Source organism: Macaca mulatta, chromosome 2 (assembly GCF_049350105.2).
Source record: "Macaca mulatta isolate MMU2019108-1 chromosome 2, T2T-MMU8v2.0, whole genome shotgun sequence".
Classification (NCBI taxonomy): domain Eukaryota; kingdom Metazoa; phylum Chordata; class Mammalia; order Primates; family Cercopithecidae; genus Macaca; species Macaca mulatta.
Window position 1 is genome coordinate 158,571,198 of NC_133407.1, and position 17,001 is coordinate 158,588,198.

Here is a 17,001-nt window from a genome sequence, read left to right on the forward strand (position 1 = left end):
ATACAAAAAAAATTTAACCCGGTGTGGTGGCGGCTGCCTGTAATCCCAGCTACTCAGGAGGCTGAGGTGGGAGAATCACTTGAACCCGGGAGGTGGAGATTGCAGTGAGCTGAGATCAAACAACTGCGCTCCAGCCTGGGTGACAGAGTGAGACTCCATCTCAAAAAAATAAAATTAAATTAAAAAGAAATACACATACTTCAGTATAATTCAATTCAGTATCTCTTTTTGCTCTTCAATAATTATCAAGTATAATCGAATTCCTAAATTGTTTCTTTCTGAATTTTAACACCTTAATCAAAGGGTGGGTGTGCTTGACATGAAAAGTCTTTAGAGGTAGTACCTAGCTTTGATGCTTCTTCTTCTTCTTATTTTTTTCAATCATGGCTTACTGCAGCCTCGACCTCCTGGGTCTGAGTAGCTGGGCCCACAGGTGCATGCCACCATGCCTGGCTATTTTTAAAATATTTTGTAGAGGCAGGGTTTTGCCATTTTGCCCAGGCTGGTCTCGAACTCTTGGGCTCAAGCAATCCTCCCACGGGCCTCCCAAAGTACTGAGATTACAGGTATCAGCCATCCACCCAGCTTTGATGCATTTCTAATACAATAATGCTTTAACATTTACCACTGCTTGGAAGAAAGGTCTTATTTACATTCCCTTTGTTTTGTGTTGTTTTGTTTTTAGAGACAGGGTGTCACTCTGTTACCCAGGCTGGGGTGCAGTGATGTGATCATAGCTCACTGCAGACTTAAACTCCTGGGACTCAAGGGATCCTCTCGTCTCAACCTCCCAAGTAGCTAGGACCACAGCACGTGCCACCATGTCTGGCAAATTTTTAAATTGTTGTAGAGATGGGGTCTCACTATGTTTCCCAGGCTGGTGATGAACTCCTTGCCTGGCCTCAAGTGATCTTCCCGCCTCAGCCTCTGAAAGCACTGGGATTACAAGTGTGAGCCACTGTGTCCAGCCTGTTTTTGATTTGCTGTGTGAATGTCTTCTTCCCCACATGAACAGCCAGAAAGAAAAAAAAAAGGGTAGTGTGGTAAAAATCACTCACCTGTGTAAAAATTCTAGCATGTTCTTTTCCCAATCTGCAGATATCCTGTAAATAACATCACTGTCCCTGGTTACAGGCTTTAGGGGCTTACTGATTAACTTGAGGCAATGGTGGCCGAGCAACCCTCACTAAGCCAAAAATAGTTGCGTTCCTGCTCTGCCATGAGTCTCTGCATTCACAGAATTTAACTTAAAACAAAAAGCCATGACTCATTTTGAGTCACTTTCCTTTTTAATTTTAGGTAGTTATTAGTAACGAATAACACAAAGCAAAAACAAATTTAAAAACTTAAAGATACACAAAAAATGTTGAGGTAGGCATTGATTTTACAAAAGGATTCACCATCTTTAAGTATTCCATTCATTCAATACATTTTAAAATGTGATTGAAATTACAGGAATCTTTTGGTGAATTCATCCACTGAATGAAATGACATATAGCCATAAACGGTATCCCTAACGCTAGGTCAGCCAAAAAACCCATTCTGGTTTAAAAATATTTCTAATAATGTGGTAATTTTTTCTTTAAATATAAAATAAGTTAGTTGTTGTTGTTGTTTTTCTTTGAGACAGAGTCTCTTTCTTTTCCCAGCTGGAGTCCAGTGGCGCGATCATGGCTCACTGGAGCCTTAACCTCCCAGGCTCAGATGATCCTCCCACCTCAGCCTCCTGAATAGCTAGGACCGCAAGGGCACACCACCATGCCCAGCTTATTTTTTTGTATTTTTAGTAGAGACGGGGTTTCGCCATGTTGCCCAGGCTGTTCTCAAACTCCTGGACTCAAGTGATCCACCTGCCTGGGCCTCCCAAAGTGCTGGGATTCCTGGTGTGAGCCACTGTGCATGGTCTAGGGTTTTTATCATAGAAGTACTACATGCATGCAGTGAGAAGGATTCACACAATACCGCATGACATGAAACGAAAAGCCTTCTTTCCCTCTTCCTTCACTTCCATTCCCCAGTGGCAGTCATTGCTAATGGCTTCTGGTTTTCATGTCTTCTAATTTTTCTCATTGTAACTTTAAATAATATCCTTATACCTCAGTTTCTTAGGTTCCTAATTTGTTATCATTTTACTTCCTATTTCCCATATGAAATATAGGACATTGGCACACATACACTTCCTTCCATTTCTCTCATTTCATTTCCATTTTTTAATAGTTGCTTTATTATTTTTACATTGTCAAGGTTTATACCATTTTTTTCTGTAACTGTATTTTTGTGTTTATTATAGTTGGTTATAAAAATTTATTTTATTTTATTTTATTTTTTGAGACAAAGTCTTGCTCTGTTGCCCAGGCTGGAGTGCAGTGGCGTGAGCATAGTTCACTGCAGCCTCGAACTCCTGGGCTCAAGCAATCCTCCCACCTCAGCCTCCCAAGTAGCTGGGACTACAGGCATGTGCCACCACACCTGCGTTTTTTCTCTTCTGCAGAAAGGTTCTGATTATGTTGCCCAGGCTGGTCTCGAACTCCTGGCTTCAAGTGACCCTCCTGCCTTGGCTTCCTAAAGTGTTGGAATTACAGGCATGAGCCACTGCCCCAGGCCTACTATCTTAACTATTTTTATGTGTAGAGTTCAATGGTATTAAATACATTCATAATGTTTTGCAACCTATTTATTTATTTTGACAAAATTTTACATTTATAGAAAAGTTGTAATAATACAATAGAAAACCCCACATACTCTTGACTCAGTCGATTCGAATTGACCACTTGTTAACACTTTGCCTTTTTGCTTTATCATTAGACCATTCTCTCTATACATATGTATATATTTTCTCTAAACCGTATAAAAATGATTTGCAGACATCATGTCCTTTTATCCATGAATACTTCAGAGTCTGTTTCCTAAGAACAAGAATCTTCTTTTACCTAACCACAATATCTGTTTCAGGATCAGGACATATAACATTCAAAAATCCTATTGTCGGCCGACCGAGGCGGCTCACGCCTGTAATCCCAGCACTTTGGGAGGCCGAGGCGGGCAGATCATGAGGTCAGGAGCACAAGACCATCCTGGCTAACACAGTGAAACCCCGTCTCTACTAAAAATACAAAAAATTAGCCAGGCGTGGTGGCATGTGCCTGTAGTCCCAGCTACTTGGGACGCTGAGGCAAGAGAATGGCGTGAACTTGGGAGGCGGAGCTTGCAGTGAACCAAGATCATGCCACTGCACTCCAGCCTGGGTGACAGAGCGAGACTCCATCTCAACAAAAAAAAAAAAAAAAAAAAAAATCCTATTTTCTAATCCATAACTCTACATTAAAATTTTGCCAGTTATCCCACTAACATCCCCTAGCTTCTCCGCCAGACCTCCTTCCAGGATCCAATCCAGGATCATACATGACCCTTAGTTGTGATAATTTCTCTCTCTTTATTTTATTTTATTTGAGACAGAGTTTCACTCTTCTTGCCCAGGCTGGAGTTCAGTGGTGCGATCTTGGCTCACTGCAACCTCTGCTTCCCAGGTTCAAGCGATGCTTCTGCCTCAGGCTCCTGAGTAGCTGTAATTACAGACATCCACCATCACACTCAGCTAATTTTTGTATTTTTAGTAGAGATGGGGTTTCACCATATTGGCCAGGCTGGTTTCGAACTCCTGATCTCAGGTGATCACCCACCTCAGCCTCCCAAAGTGCTGGGATTACAGGCGTGAGCCACCACACCTGGCCAGTTGTGATAATCTCTTTAGTCTCTTTTAATCTGGAGCAGTCCCTTGGCCTTTCTTTGTCTTTTATGACCTTGACTTTTTTTTTTTTTTTTTTTTTAAACACATTTTGGTTATTTTGTAGACTGTCCTCAGGTTTTCTTATTTTTGTTTTTTGGTATTTTATAGGCAGAACTGGGGGTGATGTCCCTCAGTTTGGGGCATGATCTGTCACAGGTAGATTTAGGTTTTCTATTTTTGGTAGGAACACCACAGCAGTGATGGCGTGCTCTTCCCAGAACATCATAGTAGGAGCTACGTGATTTCCATTTGTCCTGTTGTTGGTGATGTTAACTTTGGCTATTTATTTAAGGTGGTGTCCACTAGGTTAATCCACTCTAAAGTTACTAATTTCTCTTTGTAGTTAATAAGTAATTTGTAGAGGATGCTTTGAGACTATAGAAATACCCTGTTCCTCATTAATCCTTCACTCACTAGCATTAGTATCCATTGATGATCCTTGGCAGAACTGGCTATTGCTGTGATGGCTGCAAAATGGTGATTTTCTAACCCCCTAATTCCTTCCATATGGATCAGTTGGCTTGTCACTGTAAGGAAGGGCTTTCTCTTCTTGCTGCCACACGGGAATGATACCTTGGCCAGGGCCACATCAACATGAAAGGGGATATGTTTGGGACTACAGCAATTCCAGTTGCTCTTCCAGCCCTCAGCCTCCAGGTCCACTCAGTGACAATGAGCAGAAATAAATATATTATGATTAGTCATGGCCAGGTAGGGTGGCTCACACCTGTAATCCCAGCACTTTGCGGGGCAGAGGCAGGAGGATCACTTGAGCCAGGATTTTGAGACCAGCCTGGGCAACAGTGCAAAACTCTGTCTCTACAAAACATATAAAAAAATTAGCTGGGCATGGTGATACACGCCTGTAATCCCAGATACTCAGGAGGCTGAGGCGGGAGGATTGCTTCAGCCTAGGCAGTTGAGGCTGCAGTGAGCCATGATCACACCACTGTACTCCAGCCTGAGTGACAGAGCAAGACCCTGTCTCAAAGAAAAAAAAAAAAAACAGTTAATTTATTTATTTATGTCCATATGGACTCAGATTCTTATTCTATTCCTTGAATATTCTATTGCTATTGTTTACTTTCAGGACCAAATTGTGCCAGATTTGGCTAGTGGGAGCCCCTTCAAGTGGGCTCTTGTGTCCTTTTGACACATCCTTGTCATTTTTTTTCTTTTTAGCACTTCCCTACTTTCTGGCACAAGATATTCCAGACTCATTTTGTACGTTCTCCGCCCTAGCCTTGAATTAGTAACTTCTGCAAGGAGCCCTGGCTCCTTAAAGTGAAGAATGATAGCTCATTCTATCATTCTTAGAAATCCTTCATTCTAAGATAGATAGAAAGATCTATCATTCTTAGAAATCAGATCTAGGTGCTAGGTACGTTCATTGCCACTGGGATGTCTTGGCTTATAGTCACTTTTTTTTGTTTGTTTGTTTGAGACAAGGTCTCCTCTGCAGCCCCGGCTGGAGTACAGGAGCATGATTGTAGCTCACTGTGACCTTGAATTCCTAGGCTCAAGCAATCCTCTTGCCTCAGCCTCCTATGTAGCTAGGACTACAGGCACGCACCACCACACCTGGCTAATTTTTCTATTTTTTGTAGCGGTGTGGTCTCACTATGTTGCTCAGGCTGGTCTTAAACACCTGGCCTCAAGCAATTCTCCAGCCTCTGTCTCCCAAAGTGCTGGGATTACAGGTGTAAGCCACTGTGCCTGGCCTTATAGACACTTTAAGTGGGCAGAGGGAAGGAATGTAAATATAAATATGTACATTGATCTATCTGGGTCTCTGTATATTAAAAACCATAAATTCATACTAATACATCTCCAATTCATCACTACGGGGGTTATTCTTCTCTTCTTTCCTTAGTTGGAATTCCTTCTCCAACCATGAGAAACTTCACTCCTATTCAATATATTTTGTTATTCGCTTACAATTCACAGAAAGCAGATTTAGAATTGGTAATTCATACTCCTACAAATACTCACATTTTCGATCCGGCCTTTAATATTAATTGCAGTTGTTTTTATTTTAGACTGTGATACATAGTCAAAGTACTATGTTCATAAGTTACTCCAGTTAGTTCTTTTTCCACTTTAAGTATGGTTATGGCATTCATTGGAAATACAGCTAGGATAATTTGTAGCTCTTTGCATTCTATTGATTTTGAACTCTCATCTTTGTTGATTTAATTGTATTTGATGTTGAGTATGTAAAATATTAACATGATTCCCAAAATTTTAACTATATGGATGGGTCTCCTCACTCCATACGAATTCTTAAATGTATAGAATATTGGCTGATCCACTGAAGCACCTGGAAGAATAACCTTTTTGCAGCTGATGTTTCAGTGGTTCGCCTGTTACTAGGGGGAGGGGGCATTAGGGTCTATGTTGCTCCTCCTTGTGTTAAATCCAGGTGGACTTCCTTGCGTCAGCCCGAGTCCAGCAGGAAAAGCTCTGCCCTTTTGCCAAGGAGGTTGGGAAGGGCAGAGGAAGCCCTTGTTTAGGTGGCGTTGGCATGGCTGCTGTGGCGTTTTGTTGTTTGCGAGATGACATCAGGTGTCCAGAGCTCATCTCTGGGCTCTGAGTTCTGAGGCTGCTGTGTGGTTCTGGGAGGCAGAACTTCGGCATCAATGTTTTCACAGCGTCTGACGGTCTTGCCACCTCGGATGCTGAGCCATGTGTGACCAGGTCATGCGCTTGTGAGAATCCCAGCCTTGAACAAGTGTGAAGATGCACAGGTATGGAGAAAAAAAAAACAGATTGAGTCTGTGGGAACGACTAGATTTTGACCACAGCTTTCATACCCGCTCGGTGGTAGAAGAGACCAACACAGCCACGAAGATCTCACATTCCTAGGAATGACTAAATCTATACAGACCAAGGGTGCTGCCCAGATCCTAATCCAGGGAAATAAGACCTTGATGGCTCCAACTGGATCCTTGCTTCCTTGGCTGCAGAGCCATTTCATTTCCAGCATCAGTCGCGTGGCAGAGCACTCACTGGAGGTCCATTCTGGAACTCCCACTACAGAACAGAAGGGATGGGCTCTCTTTCACTCAGAATGCCTGGGCTGGGCAGGGGTTAGAGACGCAGCTTTCAGGGCTGAGCTGTAGAGCAAGGATTCCACTTTAAACGTGAAGACAAGTTAGCAGGAGAAAACAGCAAATGCAGTCAAAAGACCTCTTTGTCTTCCTTCCAACTTCCCTGAAGAAATCCTCGTATGTATTTAAAATCCTCTGTTGTGTTTTGTGTTTACACAAGCTTTCACAACTATCATCTCATCTAAACTTTACAAACCCCTCCTGAGGCAGGCATGTAGCTGCACATATGGGCTGTAGCCCATGGAGCCCACGGCCATGCTGGCGCCCGGCCCAGCTCTCAATCCCTGTGGTCCAGCACATGGGGCCGGTTCAGAGGCAGGGGAAAGGAATGAGGCTCCTCAGTCTGCCCGTTGGATTGCAGTTCAGCAGCAGCTTGGGCATATTCTCTGATGTTTAATTAATAATCCAATAATTAACTTTGAGGAAGCCATCTGCTGGTTTGCATGTGTGTGTAATCCAGGTGGAACCAGTCTCTGCAGGTGCACTTGGAGAGAAAGGGGCAGGCCAGGTCTTGCTTTGACCTACCCCTGACCTGCATGGACAGAAGCAGAATTTCTCAACTGATTGCTTTTCCTCCAGCTCCCAGAAGGGAGAAAAGGTGTCATCTCACATTTCAAACGCGTTCATGAAGACTTAGCTGGTGACTGAGGCAAAAGGCCTCTGGGGCTGAGCTCATGTCACTGCCTCTGGCAGAACTTTCCAGCCTCTTACTCAGCTCTGCTTGCTGGATGCAGGATTGAGATACTTCCCACTCAGGTGCAACTTCCCCGCCTTTCTAGACAACCCCCTATCCCCCTCAACCTGCCCCCCACCTTGCTCAAGTATGGAGATTATTCACAGGAGAACGACTTCCCCTTCTGAACTAAAAACACCCACCAAGCAGTCATGGTTTTTCCAGCATGGGGCGCAGGCCCCCGGGCTCAGACGGACAGGAGTCTGGCTTCTTGTCCTGGGTGCTTGGGTAGGAAGACCCTAGCAAGGAGGAGCATGGTGGAGGGATCATCCTGGGCCAGGCGCCAAGTCGCCACACCGCTGGAACCTGTCAAGCTGGCCCTGCCAGGCCGAGGGTCTTCAGGGAGGAGAGGACTCTTGCCCTCAGGCATGTTTTATGCTGCCCTTTCTGAGGGACCGATTTGCCCCTTGCTTTTCTTATTTCCCTTATCCTCTATCTCTACTTCACAATAGACCCAGTGCTGAGTATAGGGGACATTCCATTTCCCCAGCCCATTATGTCTATGTAATAGGATGTTGAATGGGATGCATGTTATGCTGGAATTGATGACTGGGGCCCAAATCTGGGACACTAGGTCCTAAAGAGAGCAACCCATGGTTGGGACCAGACCTCTCTCCTGGTGTTTCACAAGAGAGCCTAGAACTGGCCTAACCTTCAGCAACCATCACCCCAGCCCTTCCATCCCCTCCTCCCCTGGGCGACAGAAATGACTGGGTGGTGGCACTCAGAGAATTTTAGCGTGGACTTTGCGGGAGGGCCTCTTTGGGGTGAGGCGTTCCTTCCTTCTGCCTTAGGGGAAGGAGTTGGGGATGCAGACTCAGGAGAATCCAGTACTTTGTGTGTATGTGGAGTGGAGCTGACGTTCTGTCTTCCTGTTGCATGTCTGCCCGTACTGCAGACTGTGGCCCTGCCCCTCAGCCTGTCAGAACAGGAGCTGAAGAGAACGGGAGAGCACGTAGGACAGAGCCAGAGCTCTCATGATGCAAGGGAGCCGCTTTGAGTTCTCCAGCCAGTCCTCTCCCGAGAGGCGAGCTCTGGGCACTAGCTAAAGTCTGAATGGCGTCACGAATGTGGCGAGGCTGGACAAGGGACCTGTGAGAAGAGCTGAGACACACAAGCTGCTACTTCTTTTTTTGAGACAGGGTCTCACTCTGTCACCCAGCCTGGAGTGCAGTGGTGAAATCTCGGCTCACAGCAACCTCCGCCTCCTGGGTTCAAGTGATTCTCATGCCTCAGCCTCCCGAGTAGCTGGGACTATAGGCACGCACCACCACGCCTGGCTAATTTTTGTAATTTTTAGCAGAAATGGGGTTTCACCATGTTAACCAGGCTGGTCTCGAACTCCTAACCTCAAGTGATCCACCCACCTCTGCCTCCCAAAGTGCTAGGATTACGGTCGTGAGTCACTGTGCCCAGCTCCAAGTTGCTACTTCTATGCGGATGCCTGGGAGGCAGCGTGGCATCTGGGAAATATCCCTTGGGGGACTATTTGGTATTTTATTCTGGGGCTTTCCATCTCATCCTCTTCCCCTTTCTCTCTGTTTTGGTTTCTTCTTTTTCCTTCTTTCTCTCTCTTTTGCTGAGCTTCCGTAGTGTCTCTCTCTTTCTCCAAGAACATCAGGGTTACTCCCTTGGGGTCAAACCTATGCTCTTCCCACCCAGTCTCTGATGAGCAGACTGTGGGAAGACTTAGTTATAGTTTTTTGTCACATGGTGAGAAAAGGTAGGCACACACCCCTAAATATCCTGAAACAAGCTGCCGGGGCTCAGTCACCAAACCCATTTTAAGTCAGTTATATTTTCATTCTCTGGGTAAAGGGTTTCCTGAAGTTTCTACCTGCTCTAAGTTTCTACCCTTGAGGCTGATTCACTAGTCCAGTAAGATCAAGGAAATGAAAGGCTTTTCATATACCAGCAGGTAAACAAACGCATATGCAAACCAGCCTTCAGAGTAGGAAAATGAAGGCGCGCATGAAAGAGGAATAAGGTTTCTATCATCACAAAGGCATTCATGGGTAAGGCAGATGTATTTGCTGTTATGCAAAGTCCAGAGTGTTAGAATTTGAAACCTGAAAGACTTAAATTTAGGGGCAAAAAGGGCAAGTAATGTTTAGCTGAGTGTGGTGCAGGGAAAATCACAGATCTTGCAAGTGCTAGGGGAAGCCCTGGCTGTGAGAAGCCCTAGCTGTGAGATTGGGCTGTCAGGTTTCTTCTCTCAGCCTCTGTCTCCTCAGCCCTCAGCGGGGCCCCCTCCCTGCCTGCCTCACGGGGCTGCTGTGAGGAGCAGAGCAGAGGGCTCCTGATGGCACTCTCTATAGTATTAGTCTTTCTATTGCTGAGAGTCACTGTTATTACTGAGGAACAGTAGGCCTGTAACAAGACACGATAGGAAGTGGAACACAAGCAGAGACAGGAAGTTGGGACCTATCCTGAATTTCGAGATTAGGATCCTGGGAAACAATCCTGCATTCCCCAGACAGGTCCTTTGGTACCATTTGCTCAAGGGCAAGCCTAGACTGGCAGAGTCTTTGTTCCGAACCCCGAGGACTGTTCTGACATTTATTGACTTTCAAGAGATTGCTCATTTGTGGTTTGCGAAGGACAGGCAAGCAGTCATGTACATGCATAAATGAAGCTTACGGAGTTGGAGACTGATGGGGACACAAGGGGTCCCCGGACTCAACAGTCCCATGTGGCTGAATTGAGATCCCTGAGTATTTCTCGAGGCCCCTTCTTGATCTGTGGATGTGTGTGTGATACAGGAGGTGGAAGAGGAGCTGGGATCCTCCCTTTTGGTTTTGAGCATGTGCCGTTGGCCTCAGCCTTTGGTCCTAGATCCTGGGCGCACCCATTGTACTCAACCATTCAGCAGCCATGCCCCGTGGACTCTGGATCTTAGATTTTCCCCTAAACTCTTGATTTTTCTGCCTTTTTATTGTGTTTATGGATAACATTTGCTCACTGGTCCAGAATCATTGCACATGGTGACTCCTAGCTTTGGATGCCTCCCTCTCCCCACCCACCCAACCCAGCTGAGAACAGTAATCACTCCTGTAGTCGTTTGCCGTCACTGGAAGACTCTGTTCATGCCTGAGTTTAGATTAATTGCCAGATCTACATAAGAGCGTTCACAGTGTGAGTTGCTACTGGTTTTGTTTAAGATCATTTTAGTATGTCCACAAAGTTATGGTTTTTTTAGTAAAGGGTTTCCATTTGAGTGTTTATAAGTGCCTTTGTTATTTGTGAATTGGAAAAACGAGCAAGGAATCTGTTGATGTGTTATTCGCCTCTGATTCCAATTGTCCAATAATGCTGTAGAATCCTGGGGTATCAGCAGAGATCACTGGTATCAGTGCTCAGTCAGGAAAACAGAAATAACTCCAGTCATTTTAAACAGGGAATCTCATCGACAGGGCTGATTGCAGAGGTGTTAGAAGGGCTGAAGGAGCAAAGAGCACCCAGTAAGGTTGGCCATAGGTTAGTAACTGCCGGAAGCTGCTGTCCCTGCTAGGACTGGAGGATGAAGAGGGCTCATGACCATGAGCCCCAGGAGGTGAAACCCAGAATCTTACACTCACTTAGAAGCATCATCTAGTGCTTCTGCCCACATTCCATGGGCTGGAACTCAGTCACACAGCCACCTCTAGCTGCAAAGAGGCTGGGAGTCTACCTGACTCCCTGGCTACTTGAATGATGACTAGAGGGAAAGGACTAGGTTTGTGAACAATGAGTCTCTGCTACATGTGGGTACGGGAATCACTGTTGTTATGAGAGAACAGTGACCCTTTTGTAGAGGTATGCTTCAGGATATGTGTGTGTGTGTGCATGTGTGTATACACACACACTTGCCCTGGCACAATAAGACAGGATTGTTTTTAAGCTGAGTTCTCCGACCTCCCTCCTCCTGTTCCACTCTCACTCCCTCCCCATGCTATCCCTGGCCCTCCCCTCAGCTGATTTCTGTGTATTCTGTTTGCAGGAGGCCCTGGCCCAGCCCCAGCCCTGGTGGAAGAGCCAGCTGTTCGTTTGGGAGCCTGTGCTGTTTGGGACCTGGGATGGTGTGTTCACATCCTGCATGATCAACATCTTTGGGGTTGTGCTCTTCCTGAGGACAGGCTGGCTGGTGGTGAGTGCTGAGCTAGTGGCCTGGGGCCTCTCACGGGCCTGAGACAGGAAAGCTCTGCCCCTCTTGGCATTCTACAGTGCAGGCCACAGATTCCTGAAGCACAGATACTCCTGAAACATGAAACAGAAGCAAGCACAGTGAATAGCTAGCATTGCTTGTTAAATGAGCATCCTACGAACATAGGCTTCTGAGGTTGCGATGGAAACCTCACGCTGTAGATTTAACTGTGGAATAGGAGCACAGAAGTCAGGGGTCATCATGGGCGGGACTCCAGATGGGTCGGAGAGATCATTGATGGCAATTTTGCCTCCAGCTTGTGGCCCTCTGTAGTTTTCCTGGTATTCTTCACTTCATCTTGGGCCCGCCCACAGGGTTGCCTTCCCCCACTGTACCGCAACCCTGTGGGTAAGACTGTGCATGAGGATGCTTGGTCATAGGTATGGGCCGCCTACCTCTAGGGATGGATCGCCTAGGACGCACTCTGCTGTGTGAGATCCTGGGGGTCAGTTCATCTCCCTCTGTAGAAGGAACAAAAGGCCTCTTCTTTAAGTCTTATGCAAAAGCATCCTAGGACCTTCCAAGCAGATGTGTGCCTGGAGCAGGTGTTCTCAGTCCCACACACAGTGCCATCTCATGCAGTGGGACTTCAGTAGACCACACAGGTGTGCAGAACAAAAGGCAAGCCAGTCACCATCTAAACATGGCTGAGCGCCTGCTGTGGGCCAAGCACTCCTTAGTGCCAATGGGATTACAAAAGACAAGACATGGCCTGGGGCCTCATCCCCTCTTCTCCTCCCCGCCCCGCCTCATGAGCTAACAACCATGATGGGTAGATATCACATTAGGAGAGTTCTCAAAACAGCATTAAGTCCCTTGGGGTGGAACAGGCTATGAGTGCTGCAGTCACTGAGGTGTCCAGGAAGGCTTCCTGGAGGAGATGTGGTTGAGCCAGGCTTTGAAGGGTGAGCTGGACTAGATGGGCAAAAGAGAGGAGGCCATTCAAGGTGTTGAATCTACTAGTCAGGATTCTCCAGAGAAACAGGCCAATGCCAGCAGGAGATGTAAGTATATCAGGTATATATTAGCAGGTAAGGATTGATGCTGCAGTCTTGAGTCTGAAGGCTGGAAATGCAGGAAGAACTTCTGTGTTGCAGTCTGGAGGCAGAATTCATTCTTCTTTAGGAAACCAGTCTTTGCTTGTAAGGCCTTCAACTGATTAGATAAGGCCCACCCATACTATGGAGGGTAATCTCCTTTACTTAATTAAGGTCAACTGATAGTAAATATTAATCACATCCGAAAATCACTTTTACAGCAACATTGAGACTAGTGTTTGACTAAACAGTTAGTTGCCATAGTCTAGCCAAGTTGACATATAAAATGAACCATTACATGGGCAAATTTCGGGAGATATAAACTCCTTTATAGTGGGATGTACAGGATTCTTAGCCCCCATAAGATGTCTGGGCAAGGTCAGATCTTCCTAAGCTCTCATTCTATGCCACACTCAGATCCTCAGCTCAGGGTTCAGCCTTAACCACAGCCAGGGTGGGTCTCAGATCAGCAGTGGAGCCCCTGAGCATTATATTATGAACACTGGAACAGAGTACAACTGACTTCCAGGGCAATTTTCCAGCTCATGTTAGGTCACCCAGCTCTTGAACTGGCTCTGCTCACTCCTAGTTCTCTCTCCAGCACCTGCAACACGTGGAGTCTTGACTATCAGGAGTCTTCCTTGCTTCCTATTGCAAAATATGTGACGTTACAGCTCCTTCTTAGATGTGCTGTGTCCATTTCCTCTCAGGAACTCTTGCTTTTCACACTGAAATGTATCTATCTACATGTGTTCATCTCCAGGCGTGCATGTGTTTGTTTATTCGCTCAACAAGCATTTAATGAACACCTATTTTGTGGAGGTTATGCTAAGCACTGAGAATATGAAGGGGAAGAAAACATGATCCTGCTCCGTATTAGTCCATGTTGCATTGCTATAAAGGAATACCTGAGGCTAATTTATAAAGAAAAGAGGTTTATTTAGCTCACAGTTCTGCAGACTGTACAAGAAGCATGGCACCAGCATCTGCATCTGGTGAGGCCTCGGAAAGCTTTCACTCATGGGGGAAGGTGATGAGGGAGCAGGCGTGCCACATAGCCAGACAGAAGGCAAGAGAGGTGCCAGCCTCTTTTAAACAACCAGCTCTCCTGCGAACGAACAGAGTGAGAACTCCCCCATTACCGTGGGAGGACACCAAGCCGTTCACAAGGGGTCCACCCCCATGACCCAAACACCTCCCACCAGGCCCCACCTCCAACAGTGGGATCACATTTTGACCTGAGATTTGGAGGGGATCCAAATCCAAACATCTAAACCATGCCATCCTTACCTGGAGCTCACAGTCTAGACGTCAAAACCGGCTTGGAAACAGACTCAGTTTGGCAAGTCCTGTGAAAAGCACTAAGCCCCCGCACTGGAGGAGCCCAGAGAAAGGGTTACAGGGCCAGCTTCCTGGTGAGAAATCCTAAACACAGGCCTAAAGGATATGCTGCAGATAACCTGACAAAGATAGAGAATGAGCAGGAGAGGCCTTCCAGGCAGGGAGTCAGCATAGGGAAGGGTGGGAGTGGGGAGAGAACTTGCCGCTGCATGTTAGGCACAAAGCGAGATTAGGAGGCACCTTGTGGGGGCATCGGCAGCTCTGACTGTACTCTACAGTGCGAGTAGAGTGCGAGAGTCATTGAAGAATTTGCAGCCAGGACACTTCCCTTCAGTTAGAACTGCTTCCTGGCCTTGGCTCTTGTGGTGCTTGCTTTGTCCTTTTTAGTTGTCCTGACTCTGTGCCCCCACCCCCGGCCCCCATTCCAATGCTGTGGGAGGAGGGGAGGTGGTCAGTGCTCCCAGCAGGGAGCTGGCGGGGCCTTCTCGCCTAACCTAGTCTCCCTCCTTGCTATTCTGCTGCAGGGAAACACGGGAGTGCTCTTAGGCATGTTCCTGGTGTCCTTCGTCGTCCTGGTGGCCCTCGTCACGGTGCTGTCTGGCATTGGTGTCGGGGAGCGCAGCAGCATCGGCAGCGGTGGCGTCTACTCCATGATCTCCTCGGTCCTGGGTGGGCAGACGGGAGGCACCATCGGGCTGCTCTATGTGTTTGGCCAGGTGAGACCCGCGCCCGGGACACTTCCCCTGCCTGGCCCTCTGCCGCTTTCTTGTCCATTTCCTCACTTGACCTGGTGAGAGGCGAGGGTGGGGACGATTGCTCCATGTGACAGACGAGCAGGCTGGGGCTCTGAGGGGAACTCAGCAGAGAGCCAAGTCACCATCTGGGGCCTGATCCGTTAGTCCAGCACTCCTTTCCCTCTGCCACTCCCGCCTCTGGGATGCCTGATGTGACCGCGGGGCAGGGCCTGGCCAGCACATTCTCGCTGTTCAATCTGGGGACCAGCGTGTATGACAGTGGCTGAAGCCCGGGTGGCAGCCAGGTGGTCTGGGCCCTGGGGTGCTTTTTTACTGAAAGCAGGTATTTTGCCTGTGCCAAAGGGCTTTGCTAGAAGCAGGCACTTCTCAAATGAGCTGGAGCTCCCCGACAGCATTTGATAGCTTGGGTGGCCTTTACAGGGAGGCCGGCAGCCCCTTGTGTGGACGCCCGGTCTGAGAGGAAGAATGTTAATGAGGAACCTGCTTCATCAGAATGGACGAAGGCACTCCGAAAACAAGCGAGTAGGGGGAAATCCTAAGGCTTTTTTAGCTAAAACACAGGCATGGTGACTTAATGCTGAGGGAACAAAGTACAGACATTAAGAAGCAGTTCTTTGTCAGCATTTCTTGGATTGAAAAAGGCTTTTATGAGAGTGCAAATGGTGGTGGGTGGTTGAAAAAACAGTTTAAAGAGAAGAATTTGTCTAAGTAAGAGTGTGCAAGAATCTCCCCAGAGAAAGCATCGGTTTTGTTTCTTTTCTTTTTAGGCAGCAGGAGCAGGGTGCTTCAGCATAAATACATCTGATTCTCGAACGGCACAGAGCCGCGTGTGTGCATGTGTGGGTGGTGGGGGTGCGTGTGTGTCTAGGACAGTGCAGGGAAGGCAAATGGATGGCCTCTGCACTCTTAAAAAGCACTTGCCTTGACTGCAGAAAGTTCTTTAAGTATAGTAGTTGGAAAGGGGAGTAATAAATGGTCAGTTTACTTTATTACCCTGGGGATTTGGGGTGTGTGTGTGTGTGTGTGTGTGTGTGTGTGTGTGTGGATATATATATATAGATTTTACTTCTCTGCTATTTTATAGCCAACCAGGCTGCAAGGTAGGCAAAGTCCTGCTTTCCCCCTCTCGGTGCAGACACCAAGTGAGCCTCTAGAAGCAGATGCCATGGGTGGACACCGGCGTGAACACCCCTGGACAAAGAGAGGGAGCTGGGCTGCTGAGAGTCCTCCTTATGTGGGCTGATTTGGAAAAAAGATGTTCACAAATAAGATGTTTTCTAAGCATTGGCAGCCACAGCCTGAGACACCATTGCACCAGCATCCCAGCTGTTTTGCCGCCTTTCCACTTGGGCCTTGGTCCCAAACATTAGAGTCCCCCGGTCACTTTCCTGGAGTGCCTGTGCTTTTAGCTGACGCAGGCCGGGAGTCCCTGATCAGGGTGTGGTTACTGTGTAATCCTTTTTATAAATTGCCGAGTTTGGATTGTTAACATTTTGTGGAGGATTTTCGTGTATATATTTATGAGGGATACTGGTCTGTAGTTTCCTTGTGATTCTTTGTCTAGTTTTGGTGTCAGGCTAATTCTGGCCTCACAGAGTGAGTTGGAAGGTGTTGCCTCCTTCTCTATTTTTTGGAAGAGTTTGTGAAGGGTTGGTGTTAATTCTTTAAACATATGGTAGAATTTTGCCATGAAGCCATCTGGTCCTGGGTTTTTTTTTGATAGAAACTTTTTTGGTTACTAATGGAATCTCTTTACTTATATAGGCATATTCTGATTTTCTACTTCTTCTTGATTCAGTTTTGATAGTTTGTATCTTTCTAGGATTTTGTCTATTTCTTTTTTCTTCTTCTTCTTTTTTTTAATCTGGGGGTTTTTTTGTTTTGTTTTTTTGAGACAGAGTTTTGCTCTTGCCTCCCAGGCTGGAGTGCAATGGTGTGATCTCAGCTCACCACAATCTCTGCCTCCCGGGTTCAAGCAATTCTCCTGCCTCAGCCTCCCGAGTAGCTGGGATTACAGGCATGCGCCACCATGCCCAGCTAATTTTGTATTTTCAG

General features: G+C 46.8%; 1 protein-coding gene across 10 annotated transcripts in view; it reads left to right on the top strand.

The window, feature by feature from the left end:
* SLC12A8 (solute carrier family 12 member 8) overlaps positions 1-17,001 on the top strand; it is a 130,917-nt gene that overhangs the window by 11,007 nt on the left and 102,909 nt on the right. For all 10 annotated transcript variants that reach the window (XM_028844551.2, XM_077993736.1, XM_077993739.1 and 7 more), the window contains 2 exons: positions 11,610-11,756; positions 14,716-14,907. In XM_028844551.2, coding sequence (XP_028700384.2) covers positions 11,610-11,756; positions 14,716-14,907 — 339 coding nt within the window. The remainder of the gene's footprint in view (positions 1-11,609; positions 11,757-14,715; positions 14,908-17,001) is intronic.